This window comes from Capsicum annuum, chromosome 6 (assembly GCF_002878395.1).
Source record: "Capsicum annuum cultivar UCD-10X-F1 chromosome 6, UCD10Xv1.1, whole genome shotgun sequence".
Taxonomy (NCBI): Eukaryota; Viridiplantae; Streptophyta; class Magnoliopsida; order Solanales; family Solanaceae; genus Capsicum; species Capsicum annuum.
In genome coordinates, this window is record NC_061116.1 from 87902268 (window position 1) to 87921629 (window position 19362).

General features: G+C 35.9%; 1 protein-coding gene across 1 annotated transcript; it reads left to right on the forward strand.

Annotated features, from left to right (window-relative positions):
- Window positions 1-11762: 11762 nt before the first annotated feature.
- Window positions 11763-12440, forward strand: LOC124899503. The gene is made up of 2 exons (XM_047414401.1): window positions 11763-12045; window positions 12097-12440. Exons 1-2 carry the CDS (start codon window positions 11763-11765, stop codon window positions 12438-12440), a joined length of 627 nt encoding a protein of 208 aa, XP_047270357.1.
- The last annotated feature ends 6922 nt before the right edge of the window (window positions 12441-19362 follow it).

Consider the following 19362-nt stretch of genomic DNA (forward strand, 5'->3'; position numbering starts at 1 on the left):
GATTTGGTTACACTTTTCTTTAATCACTCATCACCATCCTTATTGAGTCATCACCACCAAGTGGTAACCAGGATATAAGAACCAACCACAATTTAATGGACACCCTATTACTAGGGCCACCAGACAAATCAAGACACTTTAAGACTAGTATGGCAAGTCGTAATCAAGGCAGTGAGATCAAAGCTCAGGAAATTTCCAAGGGCTAAATATCTGGTGTGTTTTAGTATAATATAATGAACAACAGAAGCTTACAAAAATAGTAATAAGAAGAATGGATAAGTCAAATAGAAATTCTAAGAATCAATACCACCAACCATCGATTCCAAAACTTAACCATAAAAGTATATAAGATACAAAATACCAACTAGGTCAGGACATGCCCCCAACTATGACAAAAAATTCAAAAAATAAATACTAAGAAACAAAGGAACAAGTGAAATGACCAGGCCTTTTGAAAGATAAAGGCTCATTACATCTTTAACGACTCAAACTAAAGCCTAGTCATGACGTGTATCTCAAGCTCACCATGGATTAGACATCATTCCCTTAGCCTAAGCTCAAGATCTAAATAATAATAATAATAATAATAAAATATAAGCCCATCAAGATAGTAGTAAAAGATAAATGATTTAAATGAAAGTTCTAAGAGTCAAAACACACAATCCATCCCACACTTATCCATAAAAGCCTTTAAAACCAAAATACCAACTATGTCGGGACATGCCACTGACTATGACCCAAGAAAAGAAATCCAAAGTAATAGAAAAATAATGGAACTAGTGAAATAACCAGGCCTTTAGAAAGATGAAATCTCACCACTTCACAATAAAAACACCAGAGTACTCGGCCACCTAATATTGCATAGAAACAACATAAAAATCTTTGAACCATACATCATAAAATGATGTAGAATTCATGGTTGCTTAGTTAAGTAAGCACTATCATATAACTCAGAAAAAGTGATTAAATAATGGCATATCCAAAATTAGTCAAACCATATACACACCTTCATATATATATATATATAAATATATAGGATGCTTGGATAGGGACAAGGGTTTTGAACATAAGAGTTTAAATAAATAGTCTAAACTATGTAGCTCACTTTGTCATAATGGTACCACGAGTTATATGGGTTCAGCTCCTCCTTCTGAAAGGGCTCGACTGCAAGTTACTCGCACAAACTGAGGAAACTGAAGGAAGGGCTGAAGGCACAAAGGCTCTAGCCATCCCAAAATATAATGTGTGAACCAAGCGCACAATTATATATATCCCCCCAGGACTTGACCTTCATGGTGAGCTATGCAATTCCCTTAAAGTACAAATTTAAATAGTTTACACATAGTCTTAGCGATTAACTAAGGAATCATTCGTTAAGGCATTTATCACTTGGTATCATCATCCTATTATGCTTGTAGGTTAATATATCCACACTAAACCTATCCACATAACAAAATTAACTCCTAGGTTCTATTTAAAAATCAAAACTAATGCACCAAGGGTCTTTAAAATCTGTTTTAACTAATTATCCATTAATGTAATGTAATGGGTTCATAAATAAGTTAAATTATGTAATAAGTTATGTTCAAAAACAAAATTTACACAGTGGGTTGGGGTTAATTCTATTACTAAGCAAAAAAGTCACCAACATGGGGAAACCCAAGTTACCCGTTCTAATTTCCATATCAATGCACCCATTCAATCCCAAAATAATAAATTGAAAGCATAAATCATCAATTTAAAACTGGGAAGAGTAATTCAATTGATGTCAATAAAAACCCATCAGCTTAATTTCAGACCCATCAATTTAAAAAACATAGATAATGATTTACTAAGTGACACAATGAAAATTAAAGTTAGGGAATCAGATATATGACTGAAATACAAAGAAATTAGAAATAATTTAGACTTTAGAGCTTGGATGATGAATTCACTGTAAAACCCTTTAATGTTTGTGAGTTTTGAGTTTGAGAGAAAAAAAGAATGATTTGATCTTTGAAAACCAAATGGATGGAGTTCTTTTATGTTTAAATATCATACAAGGGGTAAAATGACCAAAAGCGCTATACCTTAAAAAACTAGGCATTTTAACACATTAGTATGTTATGCCAATATCACTGGTCCCTCACTGCCTTAGTATTTTAAAATGACTCAAAACCCCTTTCAAAAATATCAAAAATTTCCCAAGATAATCTTTTAACATCCCTAAGCATTATTCAAGTCAAAAATTGACATTATGCATGTTGCAGGGTTAAAAATAAAATTACTAAAATTTGGAGGGTTCTTAAGACTTCACAGCAGATCCACAGGATACCATATCACCCTACACTGCACAGGAGCAAGAAAAAAGCCCTCGGACCCTACATTATGAAATGATGCAATATCCTGGGATAGTTATTTGGGCTAGCACTAATATGTAACTCAAGGGAGAGGGATAACATAATGTCATTGCCAAAATAGTTAAAACCAAATGCACGATATATGTATATATATATACATATATATGATGCCTAGATATAGACAAGGGTTATGAACATGACAGTTTAAACCATTAGCCTTAATTGTGTAGCTCGCTCCATCCTAAGGCACCCACAAGCTATATGGGTCCAGCTCCCCCTACTGGAAGGGCCACAATGCATATTAGCTGCACTAACTAAGAAAATCAAGGAAAATCTAAAGACACGAAAATGATAGACATCCAAAATATAATATGTAAACAACACACATGGATGAATTGGTCCCCTTTGGACTACACCTATATGGTGAGCTACACAATTCCCATTAAGCCCAAATTAAAATAGTTTGCACATAAACCTAGCCATTAACTAAGGAGTCATTTATTAAAGTACTTTTTGACTTGGTATCATCATACCTATATACATGCAAGCTAAATTCAATTATGCGCAAAAAATCCATATAACAATTAGACTCCTAAGTTTCATTTGAAATCCAAACCGTTGCCAGCATAGGCATTCCAAAACCATTTTTTATTATATGATATCCTTTAATGCAATCCAATGTTCCAAAAGTAACTTAAATAATGCAAATTCTACATTCAAAACCAAACTGATAAATTTGGGTTGAGGTTAATGTTATAATCAAGCCATTTTTTCATCAAATTGAGGAAACCAACGTTCCCCGTTCCAATTCTCATAACAATTCTCCCATTTAGTCCCAAAAACGATCAATGAAAGTATAAACAACACATTTAAATCATGGGGAATACAATCCAAGTAATAACCATAAAAACTCCTCAACCCAATTTCAAAACCTAATAATTAAAATCATATGAATAATGACTAAATACATGCCATAATGTAAAATTCAAGTTAAGGATGAAAAACATGCCTAAAATACATAAGAAGTTGAAGACAATTTAATGTTTGGAGCCTGAGGTAGAGATTTCATGAAAAACCCTTGAGCTTTCTTGAGCTGGGTGTTAGAGAAAAAAGAATGGACTTTGATCTTTTAAAGCTGAAGAAAAAGGGTCAATTTTAAGTTTAAAAGTCGTTTAAGAGATTATGGAGGCTAACTACCTCGGCATCCAAAAATAGTCATGAACCCCTTTCAAAAATTCTGAAACTTTCTCAAAACATCCTTTTATCATTCCTAATAATAACCCAAGTTTAAAAATTGATATTATACACGTGGGAGGGTTAAAACTAAAAATTATCAAAATTTTGTGGGGTCTTACATTATCCCCCTTAGGATCAGTCATCCCCGACCAAGGAGTAAGGACATTTTTAGTTTAATAATAGCAAGAATGCAGTATAATCCAAATGTAAATTTGGAATACGAGAAGAGGGAGAATGAAGAGCATACCTTAAGCATTTTAATCTAACACTGAGAACAAGAATAGGTACTTTCCTTCATATCCTCCTCAAGTTCCTATGTAGCTTCTTCCATCTTTTGATATCTCCAAAGGACCTTCATTGAAGTTGTATCATTTGTCGTCATTCTACAAACTCACCAATCCAATATCTCAATCGAGACCCCGTCAACAGAGAATTAATATGAAACAGTAAGATTCTTAACTGGCACTATCAATGAAGGGTCACACACATACTTTTTTAACATAGAAATATGGAAAATAGGATAAATAGAAACCAAAGTTTCTAGAAAATCAAACTCATTGGTGACACTCTCAATTCTCCTTCTATTATGATATTGACCAATGTAACGGGGATTCAGATTCCCGTTCTTCCTAAATTTCATGACTTTTTTTGTACAAAAAGCCTTCAACAACACCTAGTCTCCTACTTCAAACTCTAACTCCCTTTGTCTCACATCCGCATAAGAATTTTGGCAACTTTGATTAGTCTAAATTCATTTTATAAACCCCTTTACCTTATCCATGGCTTGGCAAAAAAAGTCAAGACCAAGCAATTTAGTCTCACAAACATTAAACTATTCAATGGGAGACCTACACCTTCTACCATAGAGAGCCTCCAAAAAAGCCATTTGAATGCAGGAATGATAACTGTTGTTGTAAGCAAACTCAATTAGAGGAACATGGTGAACCCAACTAGCCTTAAAATCAATCACACAAGTCATTAGCATAAATTCTAAAGTTTGAATGATATTTTATATTTGTACATCCATTTAAGAGTGGAAAGTGGTGCTAAGGTTCAACTTAGTCCCCAAACCATTGTAAAGTGAATGCTAGAATGAGAAGAGAACTGCGTACCTCGGTATAAAATAATGGACACATGCACTCTATGCAACTAAAATATCTCCTGAATGAATAACTTAACATAATCCTCTCCTCGATAGTTATTCCTTATAGGCAAGAAGTGAGCAAACTTAGTTATTCTATCAATAATAACCCAAAAGAATCATACTAATTTTGAGACTACAGAAGAGCCATAATGAAATCCATGTTAATCATCTCACACTTCCACATGGGTAACTCTATCTCTTGGGACATAACACTAGGCATCAAATGCTCAACCTTGACTTCCTGGCGTACCATACACTTAGCAAAAAATTTTCCATAGCTCTCTTCATATTATTCCACCTGTAGATTTCCTTCTAGTCATGGTACACTTGGTTGAACCTAGATGAACTATGTATCTAGACTTATGAGCTGCGGTCCAAATCCTCTCCCACAACCTATCAACATCAGGAACAAATAATCTTTCATAATACCTCAAGATGTCATCTCCCCTAATATCAATAGCTATAACATTTTGCTATCCCACATCATTATTAATTAAACATAAGTATAGGATCAAAATCCTATTTTTTCTTAACCTCAACACCAAGAGATGTCTTAACCACTTCCTAAGTAATCATTTATCTATCCTCAAAGTCTAAGAGATGACCTCCCAAGTTATGTAGCCTTTGAATATCCTTCATCAATCCTCTTTTCTCCTTATTAATGTGAGATAAGATCCCCATAGATAATCTACTTAGAGCATCAACAACTACATTAGCTTTAATTAGATAATAGTGAATACTTATGTCATAATCCTTAAGAAAATCGAGCCACCGCCTTTGCCTAAGATTTAATTCCTTCTAAATACATACATACTTCAATCTATTATGGTCTGAATAAATATCCACATGCACCCATATAGATAATGGTGCCATATTATTATAGCAAAGACCACAACCTCCAAGTCTAGATTATAAGACAAATAATTTAGCTCATGAATCTTAATCTGCCTGGAAGCATCATCCACAACCTTACCATGCGGCAGCAAAAGACAACCTAGTCCCAAATATGGTGCATCACAATGCACAACAAACCCATCAGTACCCTTGAGTAGGGTGAAAATAGAAGAAAAAGTTAATTTATCCTTTAATTTCTCAAAACTACCCTCACAAGCACAATAGATGAAAAACTCTCCATGAACCTCCTATTATACCCAGCCAAACTCAAGAAACTGCTAATATCAGTTGGAGTCATAGGTTTATGACACTTCTAATTAGAATTATATTTCTGTGGATCCATTTTCTACCACTCACTAGAAACGACATTCTTGAGAAAAGTAACATCATGATCCGAGGTGGTTTTATGTACTTTGCTGATGTTATCCTAGCTTATTTGTCATTATTTTATGTACTCACGTGTTTAATGTATTAATGATGATATAAATAAGAATATAAGTGTTTTATAATGTTCATGGAATCTTTTAAACAAGTTTTAACTTAAATTTGTCACTTAGAGTTCAAATGTGAAAACTAGTGTTACTAGCTTGAGCTAGGTGTCGGTCTAGTTGATATCAATGGATTCTACTTTTTTAGTGAGTTATCAATGGTATTATTTTGTTATTATATGTGTAAAAAGTTATTTATAATGTTCTAGGGTCAATTATAATAAGACAACAGTTAAGCAATAATTTAAAGATCAATGTGGGCAAGCTTAGTCTTAGCTTGAGTTTCTAGTCCACCGTGCTTGATATTGTGTTGTTTTGAGTTCTAATCCGGGATATATGATGATGTAGGATTGTTTGTGAGTTGGTTATGGTTATATATAAAGAATATAAACAATGTAAATTGAAGTGAAATAAGACCAAAAGGCTTAGTATTGAAGACAAAGGCACAGGACAAGGTTTGGATGTCAAAATGCAATTTCCAGTGAGGGGGCGCGATAGCATCGTAGTGCGGCCCCTATTTGACATAAGAAATAATTGATCTATGAACCCCAATTGAATTTACCACCTAGATCACCATGACCCTTTCTCAGGTTGACTACCCATTAAGGCGTAACCCCTATTTTAAACACGGCCAAAAGCCTTCTAATATAAATAGGACTTGTTGTACATGTTATATTGAACTTCTGGAGGTCTTTGGACTTAGAGAGGGGATTCTCAACACTTAATTTAGGTTTTATTTATACTTACTTTATATTTTTAATGTATTAGACAGTGTATTAAATTTCATTGATTACGGTTATGTCTATTAGTGGCTAAACGCCCCCTTTCTGGGGTTAAGTCCAAGAGCATGTTTACTTTTACTTTGAATTGAGTTTGTTTGGATTTTTTTATCATATTTGATTGTTTTTTATCCTTTTTACAACTACTTTAAGGATTACCAACCCGTAGAATACATGTATAGTCGACATTGTAAACCCAAGGGGGTGGTGTGAATAGGAAGATAGAACATGGGGATAAATAGAATAAGGTTCTTATTCTTTTATAAAATAACGAATTTAAATTAGTGACTAGGATTGGGATATACCTAGAAAACTTTCTTGGTTCACATGCACGATTATATCTTAGTGCATCTAAATGGACTATAACCTCCCCGCTCAACGATGTCATTGTAATGTACTGTTAGAAAGAAGGTTAAAGGATGGGAGACCATGATCATAAGATAAACCATACAAATCAACAACAAATATAAGCAATCTAATGAATGAAGTTCAATAGCATAGTATGATTGTTCGTAGTGCTTTAACCCCAATTTTTCATCCACTAATTATCCAAAGTCTTTACTTCTCCATTTTACTTTAGTTTACTTTTAATTGTAACTTTCAAAATTGTTTGGGTTATCATTGGACTAATTTAATTTCTATGGTGAACTAGACCTTGATAGTTGTTAAAATAATTCTCTAAGGGATCGATATTCAGTTTTTTATAAGGCTACTGTATTACTTGGTAAGACCATGTGCACTTGCATGTGCGCTTAGGAGCAATTAGTTTTCAGAGCCATTGCCTGGGACTTGTAATTTGGAAACTTTTTACTTTTAGTTTTAATTTTTATATTTTTGGGGTGATTTACACTTGGTCTTGGTATTGAATTTGTAGGAAACTGGTTTATAGACTAATAAGGTGGCAAGGGATAGGGAATTTGTTGAACCAAGCCCCAAACCTAAGTAATGCTTTCATAAATAAAAGAAAGAATCAATCCTTCCCCGTTGTATCCAAAAATTTCAAGAGGAACAAGACAATCCTGCTCCAATGGCTGAAGATTAAGAAGCCCACAGGATAGTTCGAGAAAAGTTAATCCCACTTTCGATAAATTTGACCTCCCCTTTTTAGAAACTGGTTGTCGGAGGTAAATTTAAGGTGAAATTGAACATGGTTCAACTTTTGATCAGTAGTTTCCAGTTTATGGGGCTTTTACTTGAAGATCCACTATTCCATCTATGAATCTTCCATGATATCAGTGACACACTAAATCTCATGGGTGTGACAACTGATTATATTAGGCTGATACAATTCCCCTTTTCACTATTGGGGGAAGCAGAAATATAGTTGAATGTTAAGTCTGTAAGTTCAATCACCATATGGGATCACTTAGCCTAGAAGTTCCTCATACAATTTTTTCCATCTGGAAAGACTGTGAGACTACGCAGTGAGATTGAGTGCTTCAAACAAAAGCAATATGAGAACTTATATCATGCAGAGAGAGGTTTAAAGCTCATCTTCAAGACTTTACACATCATAACCAGTCTAATGAGGTACTAGCGCAAACTTTTATTGAGGCACATGATCAAAATAAAAAAATTTATTAGATTCAGCTGCAGGTGGTGTTCCAGCTTTTGACGGAAAATTTAGCATCTTTTTATTGGGAAAATTACATATTTTCAAGAAACCAAGGTTGAATTTAATGCTTGGTTTTAGTGTTTCATGGTAAGGGGCTAGTTGAAGGAAATGACTCAAAAAAATAAAGCACTTCTGATGGTGAAAATGGTGGACCATCAGTCTCGTGACGGACCACCAACATAACCATCAGGCCCAAATAGAACCCATGATTTCGAAAGACTTAGTAATGGTCCATATGGCAGACCACCAGTATTGAGATAGACCATCACTTTTTCTATCAGCGCTAAGCAGAACCTGGAATCCTAAAACATTCAACGATGGCTCATATAGTCGACCGTTAGTCTTGTGATAAGCCACTAATTTTGCTGTAGGTTCTATACAGAACCTACCTATCTAGGATCATAAATGATGGCCCATATGGTGAACCGTCAGTCTTGCGATGGACCACCATTTTTGTATCAGTGCTAAGCAGAACTTGAATTTTGAGGATCATCAGTGACGGTTTATATAGTGGACCATCAGATATCAGATGGACCACCACTTTGGCTGTCACTTCGAACGCTGTTTTATAATTTTGATTTTTAAATCCTTTTTGACTGGGAACATATAAATACCCCGTTTTAGGTTTTATCTTTTATATTTTATCAGAGTTTTCATATACGAAACATATTGTACATAGTTTTTCTCTAAGATTCATTACTAGAACTGTGGATCTAGATTCTATTATCATTTTCTCCATTGAAGATTTAAGAACAATAATTGTGACTTTTGAAAGTAAATTCTAAATTAATTTATGAATAACCCAATGATTTCTTCTCTTTCTGTGATGGAGATATATGGCTAAGCTCCCCTAATTAGGATTATCAGAGCCTTGATGTGAATAGTTTATTGGAGGTTGTGAATCCAGTAGATTCCCATGATTAATTGATATTGCATAAACCCTTCTTCACTTTAATGACTTTTCTTGATTGCAAACTTGAAAAGTGAGCCCAAGAATATCACTTGTTTGAGTAGAAAAGTATTTGTTGGGAAAAAAAGGGTTTACATAAATACAAAGGCTTTAACCTTTGGATGGAGGGAAGATGCCTTAACTTAATCAACCCATGTGAGAATATAGTTGAATTAATAATATATTTTTTATGTTTGAAAGAATTAAGGGATAAACTACTCATTTAGGTTAAGACACTAATTGGTAAACCTTATAATTAAACTACTTTTGCAATTAGAATTGTTCATTGGGAATTCAAAATAGTTCACAACCCTAGATGCTTAAGAATCTTGGTAACCATAACTCTAGTTTGACTACTCTTACTAAATTACAATTTGCAGTACAATCAAAATTTGGATTAATTTATGAGACAAGCATTTGAATACAGTTGATGAATTAAAACCCCCACTTTATTCTGGAACCCTTGATCAGTTGTGTAATATCAACAACCATACTAAGTGAACACACTATTCCATATGGGATTCAACACCCAACCTAGTTAGGTTTTATATTTTACAGCGACCACTTTCACTTTTTAACGAGAGCTATAATTTAGGCGTATCAAATTTTGGTGCCGTTGCCAGGGATTATGGTTGTTAATTAAGTTTGTGATTTTCAATTGACCTTTGGTCAAAGTTTCCTAAATTTTAATTTTTGTATCTTGTTTCTATTTTTCGTAGGTTGATTGTCTTGTATGCCAAGTACAAAGAGATCAGGTGAACCTTTATTACCTATTCATATAAAACCTCAACTTATTGGCAGGATGTATCATTAATAAAACCCAGAGAGGGTAGCTTCTAAGTAGGAACAAGATAGACTAGCTGCCTTAGCAGCAACCCAACTGATTCAGCAGAATGTGGATAATGTAGGCCAGGCACCAAACCCAGATGATGATGATGTAGTGATGATGATTTATTAAATCCGGTCAACCAGAGCCATGCAGAAAATATGCTTGCATCAGCAAATAGGAATGTCAATAGAAATCGCCTTGTTAAGGCAAGACTTGAGCGTTAGGCCATCTAATTTAATCTTATGGATGATGATGATGACTTGTATGGAGCTAGTCTAACAGGGGCTATTATTCTTCCGCCCTTAGTACCCAGAGCTAAGTTTAATATCAGAAGTACTATGATCCAGTTATTTCACCTTAAAGTGTTTTTCGGTAGACTTTCGGGTGATGACCCGAATATGCATTTCGTCCACTTTATCTCGACATGCAAATCATTTGACAACCCAGGAGTTGGGAAAAATGCTATTCGGTTATGGCTATTCCCAGTGTCTCTGTCTGGGGAGGAAACTTTATGATTGAATGGTCTAACTCCCAACTCTATTACAAATTAAAGGCAACTAAAAGATGCTTTACCAGAAAGGTTCTATCCACAATCCAAGAGGGCATAGTTGAGAGATAAAATCAGTAACTTCAGATAGCTTCCAACTGAAGCTCTCTATGAGACTTGGCAGAGATTCAAGAAGAAACTTATATAGTGTTCAAATCATCAGATGGCCAATGTCTACTTGATGGAGATCTTATATCGAGTCTTGAACTCTATGACAAAGGCAGTAGTATATAATGCTGCTGGAGGGTCATTCATGGACCTCACTTTTCCTGAAGCAGCTGAGATGCTTGATCGTATGAAAAAGTAGAGTAGAGCTTAGAATACCAAAGATTTTAAGGTAGAAAGCTCTATTGTATCTATTAGCATATTTGTAGAGTAGAGGCGAAGGGAAGAAGAACACGACCAATACATGGCTCACATAAAGATATAGATGGATCTTCTTACTATAAATTTATTATCATGAAAGACAGAGAAGGTTAAAGCTGTAGAATCATAGGGAAGGGATGAATCCAATTCAGAGGAGGAAGCTAATTCATTAAACAATTAGGGGGTTTTCAAGGCGGTGGCAAAGGAAACTAAGATTAGAATTATTATGAAAAATATGGCAATAAGGACCGGAATCAAGGATATTGGAAGAATAAAAATGATAGGAGTGGGTTGTATATTTCTCCTGGAAACTATGAGGCTGTTGTAACTCGTTCGAGGAAGATGCCCATAGAGGACATGATGGATAAGGTATTGAAGAGAGTAGAAGCGACCAATACTAGAGTGGCTGAGATGAAAAGTGATATGTCCTTGATGAATTAGTTAGTTGATTCACACTCTACTTTAATAAAATAGTTAGAGTAGAAATTGAACCAATTGTCTGCCAGATTTAATTAGAGGAAGAGTCGCACCCTACCAAGTCACACAGTCTAGAACCCTAGGAAGGATGGCTAATGTATGACAGTTACCACTAGGAGAGGTAATGTATTGGTAGATCCTCCTGTGGGCAAGCCTGTGGTTGACGTTATGGAAAATAAAGTTGAGAAAATAGAAATTGACCATCTAGTGGAGTCTGGGAAATTAGATCAAGTTATTGGTTATACACCATCCCATCATCAGCAGGTTGATAAGTTGGAAAAGAGCAATGGAAAGAAAACTAAAGTGGTTGTTACTTCACTCCCAAAAGCACCTCCTCTATTTCCCTGTCGGTCAAAGAAAAAGGCTGACAATGTAATGTTTGGCAAGTTTATGGCCATACTTAAGTAATTGACAATCAATTTATCATTGGTAGAAGAATTAAAGAAAATGCCTGGGTATTCAAAGTTCATGAAAGGCCTTGTTACAAATAAGCAGATAGTTTGTTTTGAGCTGGTGTCCAATCTCCATCATTGTGGTGCTATTTCCACAAGGTCATTACTGCAGAAGAAGGAAGACCCTGGAGAATTTATCATCCCGTGCACTATTAGGCCTCTTGATTTTACAAAAGCTCTATGTGACTTGGAAGCCAGTATAAATTTTATGCCGCTTGCTATGTATAAAGAATTAGGTTTGTGGGATCCTACTCCCATAAACATGAGATTAGTTATCAAGGACAGGTATGTAAAGCGGCCCCTGGGAATTCCATATGACGTATAAGTTACGGTGTCCAGTTTCATATTTCTGGCTGATTTTGTCATTCTCAATTGTGAGGTAGATTTCAAGGTGCCCATAATCTTGGGTCAACATTTCTTCAGAACAGGGATTGTACTTATTGATTTGATAATAAATAAGCTACTATTAAGATTGAATGATAAAGTAGTTTGATTTGATGTATGCCAGTCCATGAAACATCATAAAGATATAAGCATATTTTTTATGATGGATATTAATTAGGAAGAGGAGGAAGTGCCTATAGAAGAAAAATTTATTGTAGAGACTTTTGTTGTTGTATTGATGAATTTTGATCATGAAGGTATTGAAGATTACAAAGAGATGGTGTGTGCCTTAATGGGCATGTGGTCTTATTCATATGCACCAAAGCAGTAGGATCTGGTCTTGAAAAATCATCCAAGTCCACCTTCTAAGCCTGCTATAAAAGAGCCACATACCTTGGAGCTGAAGGAGTTGCCCAGTCATTTAAGTTAAGTGTTCCTAGGCAATGAGAATACAATACCTATGAAGTTGCTAGATACAGGAGTAGTATATCCTTTTTCAAATAGTAAGTGGGTGAGTCCTGTTTAGTGCATGCCCAAAAAAAGGGGCATGACAGTTGTCGCTAATGAGAAGAATGAGTTGATCCCACTTAGGCCTATAACTAAGTTGAGGGTGTGTATGTGTAATATAAAACTCAACTTGTGGACATTAAAGGACCACTTCTCAATGCCTTTCATGGATTAGATACTTGATCGGCTAGCGGGAAGGGGTTGGTACTGTTTCTTAGATGATTATTTTGGTTACAAAAAAAATTTCTATTGCTCCTGAAGATCAATAAAAGATGACATTCACGTGCCCATATCATATGTTTGCTTTTAAGTGGATGCCTTTTGGTTTGTGTAAAGCATCCACCACTATTCAGCAGTGCATGATGTCAATATTTGTTGATATGCTTGAAGACACCGCGGTGGTGTTTATGGATGACTTATCGATTGTCGGTCATTCTCTTGAGCTCTTCTTGCTAAATCTTAGACGATCGTTGCAGCGGTGTAAAGAATTTAACCTTGTCCTTAACTGGGAAAAAGGCCACTTCATGGTGAAGAAAGGCATTATTCTCGGTCACAAAATTTTAGCAAAAGGGATCGAGGTAGATAAAGAAAAGGTTGAAATGATTGCAAAACTACCTCCTCCTATCTTAGTCAAAGGGGTACATAGCTTCATGTGGGGTTTTACCGAAGATTCATAAAAGACTTCTCAAGGAGTGCAGACCCTCTTTGCAGACTACTAGAGAAAGAGGCTAAGTTCACTTTTTATGATGACTGTAGAAAGGATATTGAATGACTTAAGTTTAAACTAGTAGAGGCTCCAGTTATTGTTGCTTTGGACTAGACAAAACCAATCGAGATTATGTATGATGCAAATATAGTGGCACTTAGAGATGTTTTTGGCCAAAAGAAAAAGAATTTGTTCCATATGATATATTATGCACTCAAAGCCTTGAATGGGGCCCTAAATAATTATACCGTGACTGAGAAGGAACTTCTAGTAGTTGTGTATGCTTTTGAGCAGTTCTGGACCTATTTGTTAGGTACCAAGGTACTGGTGCACATTGACCATGCCGCCTTGAGGTACTTAATGGCGAAGAAGAATTCTAAGCCAATGTTGATCCAGTGGGTATTGCTACTATAAGAATTTGACTTCGAAGTCAAGGATAAAAGGGGATGTAAGTATCAGGTAGCAGACCACTTATCCAAACTCGAAGGCGAGAAAGTAGTTAAGGAGGAGCTACATATTGATGATTCCTTTCTGGATGAGAAAACATTAGCTGCAGTGCTCGAAAAAGTACTTTGGTATGCAAAATTCGTGAACTATTTGGCAAGTGAAGTGATGCCAGAGAATCTTTATTTTCATAAAAAGAAAAAGATTCTTCATGATGTGACACATTATTTCTGGGATGAGCCATATATATTTCAGCAGTTTGCGGATGGCATTATTAGACGGTGCATCCCAAAAGTAGATATATTGAGTATACTGGAAGTGAGTCATGCTTGCCCAGCTGGAGGTCACCATACAGGTGATCAGACTACAAACAAATTGCTTCGAACCTGCTAGTATTAGCTGTCTTTGTTCAAAGATGTCTACAAGTTTATAAAGCAATATCACCAATGTCAAAGGTAAGGGTCTATCTCAGAGCACCATGAGATGTCAATGTCTAAAATGGTGGAGGTAGAATTAATTGATGTCAGGGGCATCTATTTCATGGGGCCCTTCATGAGCTTATTCAGGATGAAATACATATTAGTTGTCGTTGACTATGTGTAAAAATGGGTCTAGACAGTGGCTCTAGCGTATAATGAAGGAAAGAAAGTTATGGAATTCTTGAGGAGAAATATCTTCTCTCGCTTTGGATTACCACGTACCATCATAAGTGATGGAGAATCACACTTTTGTAACAAGATGTTTAGAGACACCTTGGCAAAATATTGAGTTAAGTAGTATAAGGTGGCTACCGCATACCACCCATGGACCAGTGGGCAAGTGGAAATCTCTAATTGCGAAATCAACGGTATCCTTGACAAGACTGTAAATGCTAGCAGGAAAGATTGGTCTAGGAAGCTAGACATTGCCTTATGGGCATATCAAACAACTTTCAAGATACCTATTGGCATGTTGTCATACCAATTGGTTTATGGTAAGGCATGTCATTTTCCGATTGAGCTAGAGCATAAAGCATTGTGGGCATCGAAATGGTTTAATCTAAACTGGAATGATGTAGCAAATAATAGACCAGGGAACCTAAATAAGATGGATGAGTTTCATCTTAGAGCTTATCAATAGGCTAACCTAGAAGGAAAGAATAAAGAAATACCACGATCGCAGGATTGAAAAGTGAGATTTGCAGAAAGGTGACTTGGTACTCCTGCTAAACTAGAGATGTAAACTTTTTCCAGGTAAGCTTATGTCCAAATGGTCTGGACCATTTAAAGTGAACCAAGTCTACTCATCTGGAATATTAGAACTTGAAAATGAAGATAGAAGTATCTTCAAGGTAAATGGGCAGCGTGTAAAATAGTATATCGGTCGAATGGACTCGGTAAAGAGTATTGCTACTATCTATCTCAATAAAGTTTGAGTAATTGAGATAACTGAGTCATACCATGATGATAAATCAGGCGCTAGTGAAGGAAACCCATAGTGTGTTACTGTAAGCATTAGTTAAGTTATTTTGTTGTTTTAGTACATTTTTTATTTGTTAGTGAAATGTGTAGGATTAAAAATACAACAAAAGGAGTAATATAGTTGGAAAAAGGGTTGATGGCCAAATTGGTAATATAGTTGGAAAAAGGGTTGATGGGAAAATTGGTGGACCACCAGTACTTGATAGACCACTATTTTCTCCATAAACTAAACGCTAACAATTTGAGTCACTGGAACAAAAGTGACGGCCGAATCGGTGGACCATCAATTACCTGACGGACTACTATTTCCTCAATCCCAAAAATGTTGAAAATTTGTGTCACTAGAATAAAAGTGACGGTGAAATTAGAGGACCGTCAATGATTTGGTGGACCACCACATGGACGGTCAAAAATAAGTCGACTTCCCCATATTCTTGTAATGTACGATGGCCCAATTGGTGGTCCATTGCATGTCCAATGGACCATCGGTGCAACCATTGCTGTTATCCTACTACGATGTTGGGTTGGGGTAAAATGGATGCCAATTTAAAGGACCCGTACATGATCCAAATGTTTTTACATCAGTAAAAAGAGCGGTTACATACGTTGTAATCTTTACAACTTCTGCAACTGGACAAATCTCTTTGGATTCATAGAATCTGAAGGCATTTACTCTTCCTAGGACTCTCTATCCCCTTTCTTTCTTCCATATTTAAGCAACCCAGTCTTTTCTTTATCTTCATCCCAAATAACCTTGAGAAAAATTATAGGTTTTTAAATGAAGTTTCTTTTTGTAATTTACAAGCAAGTAAAATAAGTAGCTATTACAAAACAAAGGTATGAGAATCACCCCGTTATTCCCGTTTTCAATTGGAAAAACATAAAATAAATGAGTACTTTGTTCATTAAAATTCCACCTTCTGTTCTTCTTTTAATAAGAGTTGCTTTGAGTCTGGAACTTTCATATACTCTGTTATGTGAAGTCTGAGTAACCTATGCATTCAAAAGTGGGGAATGTTGCACATATATGTCAAATCGGTGTCAATATTTGCTAAACAATTGGGTTTGCATGCTAAATATTCGACAAAATGCCAAACTAAAATCTTAATATGGAAAACGAGGTGCGACGGTCCACATGGTGGACCAACAGACCATAATATAGCCATGGAAAGGACCCAGAAGTTCCACCAGCTGGACAAGATACGACAGCCAAAGTGGTGGACCGTCAGTTTTGTGACGGACACTATGCGAACCATCGTAATGCTCTAAAATATAGGGTCTTCTAGATAGGACCTGACAGCTAACCTGGTGGACCACCAGTTACCTAACGGACCACCAGTGTGGCCATCAAGTCAAATCTTTTTATAATTTAGGCTACTTTTGCAATATAAACTGATTCCTTGCTTCTGTTTTAGGCGTTATGGCTCCCAAACTTCCACTAAACAAAGAAGGAAGATCTCAAAGGTGTAAAGGCAAACCTGCACCCGCTTACAACACCAGGCAATATAAAAGGGAGACTCTCACACTCTCCCTTTCTGAAGAAGAGAGCGACAGTAGTCTAAGCAGTGCCAGGTCGAGCCCAAACGAGGCAACGGTTTCCACAAATTAACCTGACCCTGCTAATCTGGGAGAATAAATTGAAGAAATTGATGTAGACACTAAAACTGAGGATGCTAACTTTATAAAGAGTAAGGATCCTCAACTTTAAGAGGCAATTAGATGGCAGGTATAGGGAACAAACATAAAATTCTATGATGGATTAACACCTATAGCAAGAGGGATAAAAAGGCCATTTATTAAGGAACATTAGATAGTAATAAAAAAGTTACATAAATACCCTAAGTTTAAATTTCATTTCAACGAGTATGAACTAGCACGGATGAGCAGGCCACCAAGATCTTATCAATAGAATTGGGTCATAGAGTTCTTTGGTATTTATCTACTATTAGTAGAGAAGGACTATCCAAAGAGGTCATTAGTTGCAAAATTGTTAAATAGAGAGTCAATAATTGTGTGAGGATTCATTGTCGACATTTCAGCCCAAACAATCAATAGGATGCTATTTGGGCCAGAGTACGAAGCTTCACCAGCCATGCCTGATCTTTAGTATAGGTTGAGAACTGCATCTACTAAGAGGCCTGGGGTGGCCATATTATTGACGGATGATGGTAAACCCTCTTGGGTGACCAATCCATCGGAGTGCATTAAAAAGTCTTCCATTATCTTCAAGGCTATGTTTTGGTGGGCTATTCCTCTTTTAAGGCTGATGCCAACAAAAGAAGATGGAAATTTAGATAAACAAAGATTTGTATTGGTGGCCGATTTGGGTTCAAGCTTAGAAATTGACTTCGGTAAAATTATTGCAGATAAGATGTTCGTAAGGGCACATAAAACCACCAGTGCATTGCCACTCCCATGCTTAATCACAGTGATATGCAGGCACGTAGGTGTGCCACTGATCTGTAGAGTTGAAAATTCAGTCTAGGATACATACAAATAAGACATTGAGAAGTCAAAAGACGACTCAAAATTTGAGATGCATGTCAGCAAGCCTCCTACTTACCAGGCTCAATTTGCATCAACTCTCGATGCTACCAAAATTCCTTTAGGTATGATTTTATCCATCATCACTTATGTGCCACTTGAGTATGTTTCTCTAAGTAAATCTATAGGTTCAAGTTCTGCACCATCTATGGGTAGAGCAGACATTCCCTAATATAGGTTAACAAAAGAAAATTTTGCAAAATCGGTGAAGCTGCAAAAGAGGTTTTAGAAACAGTTAGATAAATGGGCATCAAAATTTAAGCCTTTTGTTGATGGAATTATAGCTAAGGAAATTTGTCCATTCCAAACTATTTAGGCTAGGATGGACAACATGGAACACTACACTAGCAAAAGGCTAGATGCACTATCTCTCTCTTATCTTGCAAAGCTTTTGGCCAAATTTTAGTAGGCGAAGGCTGATATAGTAGAGATAAAGGGAAGGCAGCCATAGTAGACTATTTTTTACCCAACCTTAGTGGTGAGTATGATGATGAAGGTATTGCGGACCTAATAGGAAGACCTATGAAAAATAAATAAAAGTAGCACATGGATGAACAAGCTAAAGGAAAGCTGAAAAAGGAGAAAGAGAGCAACAATAACCTAAGAGAAATAGGAACACCATGATTTGAAGAGAGCTCAAAAGAAATCAAAGAAAGATGTGGAAAAGAGAGAGAAAAAAATGATGTAGCGGGAGTATCTACTTATGTTTCCCTTGCAATAGGGCAAAGTTTAGGGTCAGTTAGAGCGATGATTCTTCAAATTTTGAAGGGTGAGGTTTTGAGTGCCCTTACTACCATAGTGTCCAACTTTGCACCAGGTGAGGACATAGGAGCCTCACTATATTTCATAGATGCCTCAGATGAATAAGAGAAAATACAACTATACCCACTCCTTTGTATTTTAATTAAATTCTTTGGGGACAATGCATATGTTTTTCTGTGGAGGGTGGTGTACTTGTACTGTGGGGGGTTGTGTTGTTGATATTCTTGACCCTACCATATTCTATCTAGGTGAATTGGCATATCTAGGATCATGTTAGGTTTGCAGTTGTAGTTTTCTTTTCTAGGTTTAACTTTAGGTTTGCATTTTTCTTCTTTTTAAGTATGTTAATGTTGGTCTATGAAATAAAAGTATTGTTTGTGTTAGTATCTTTTTTTGAATACGGATGATGAATGAAGTTGGCATCAAGCTATGACTATTTT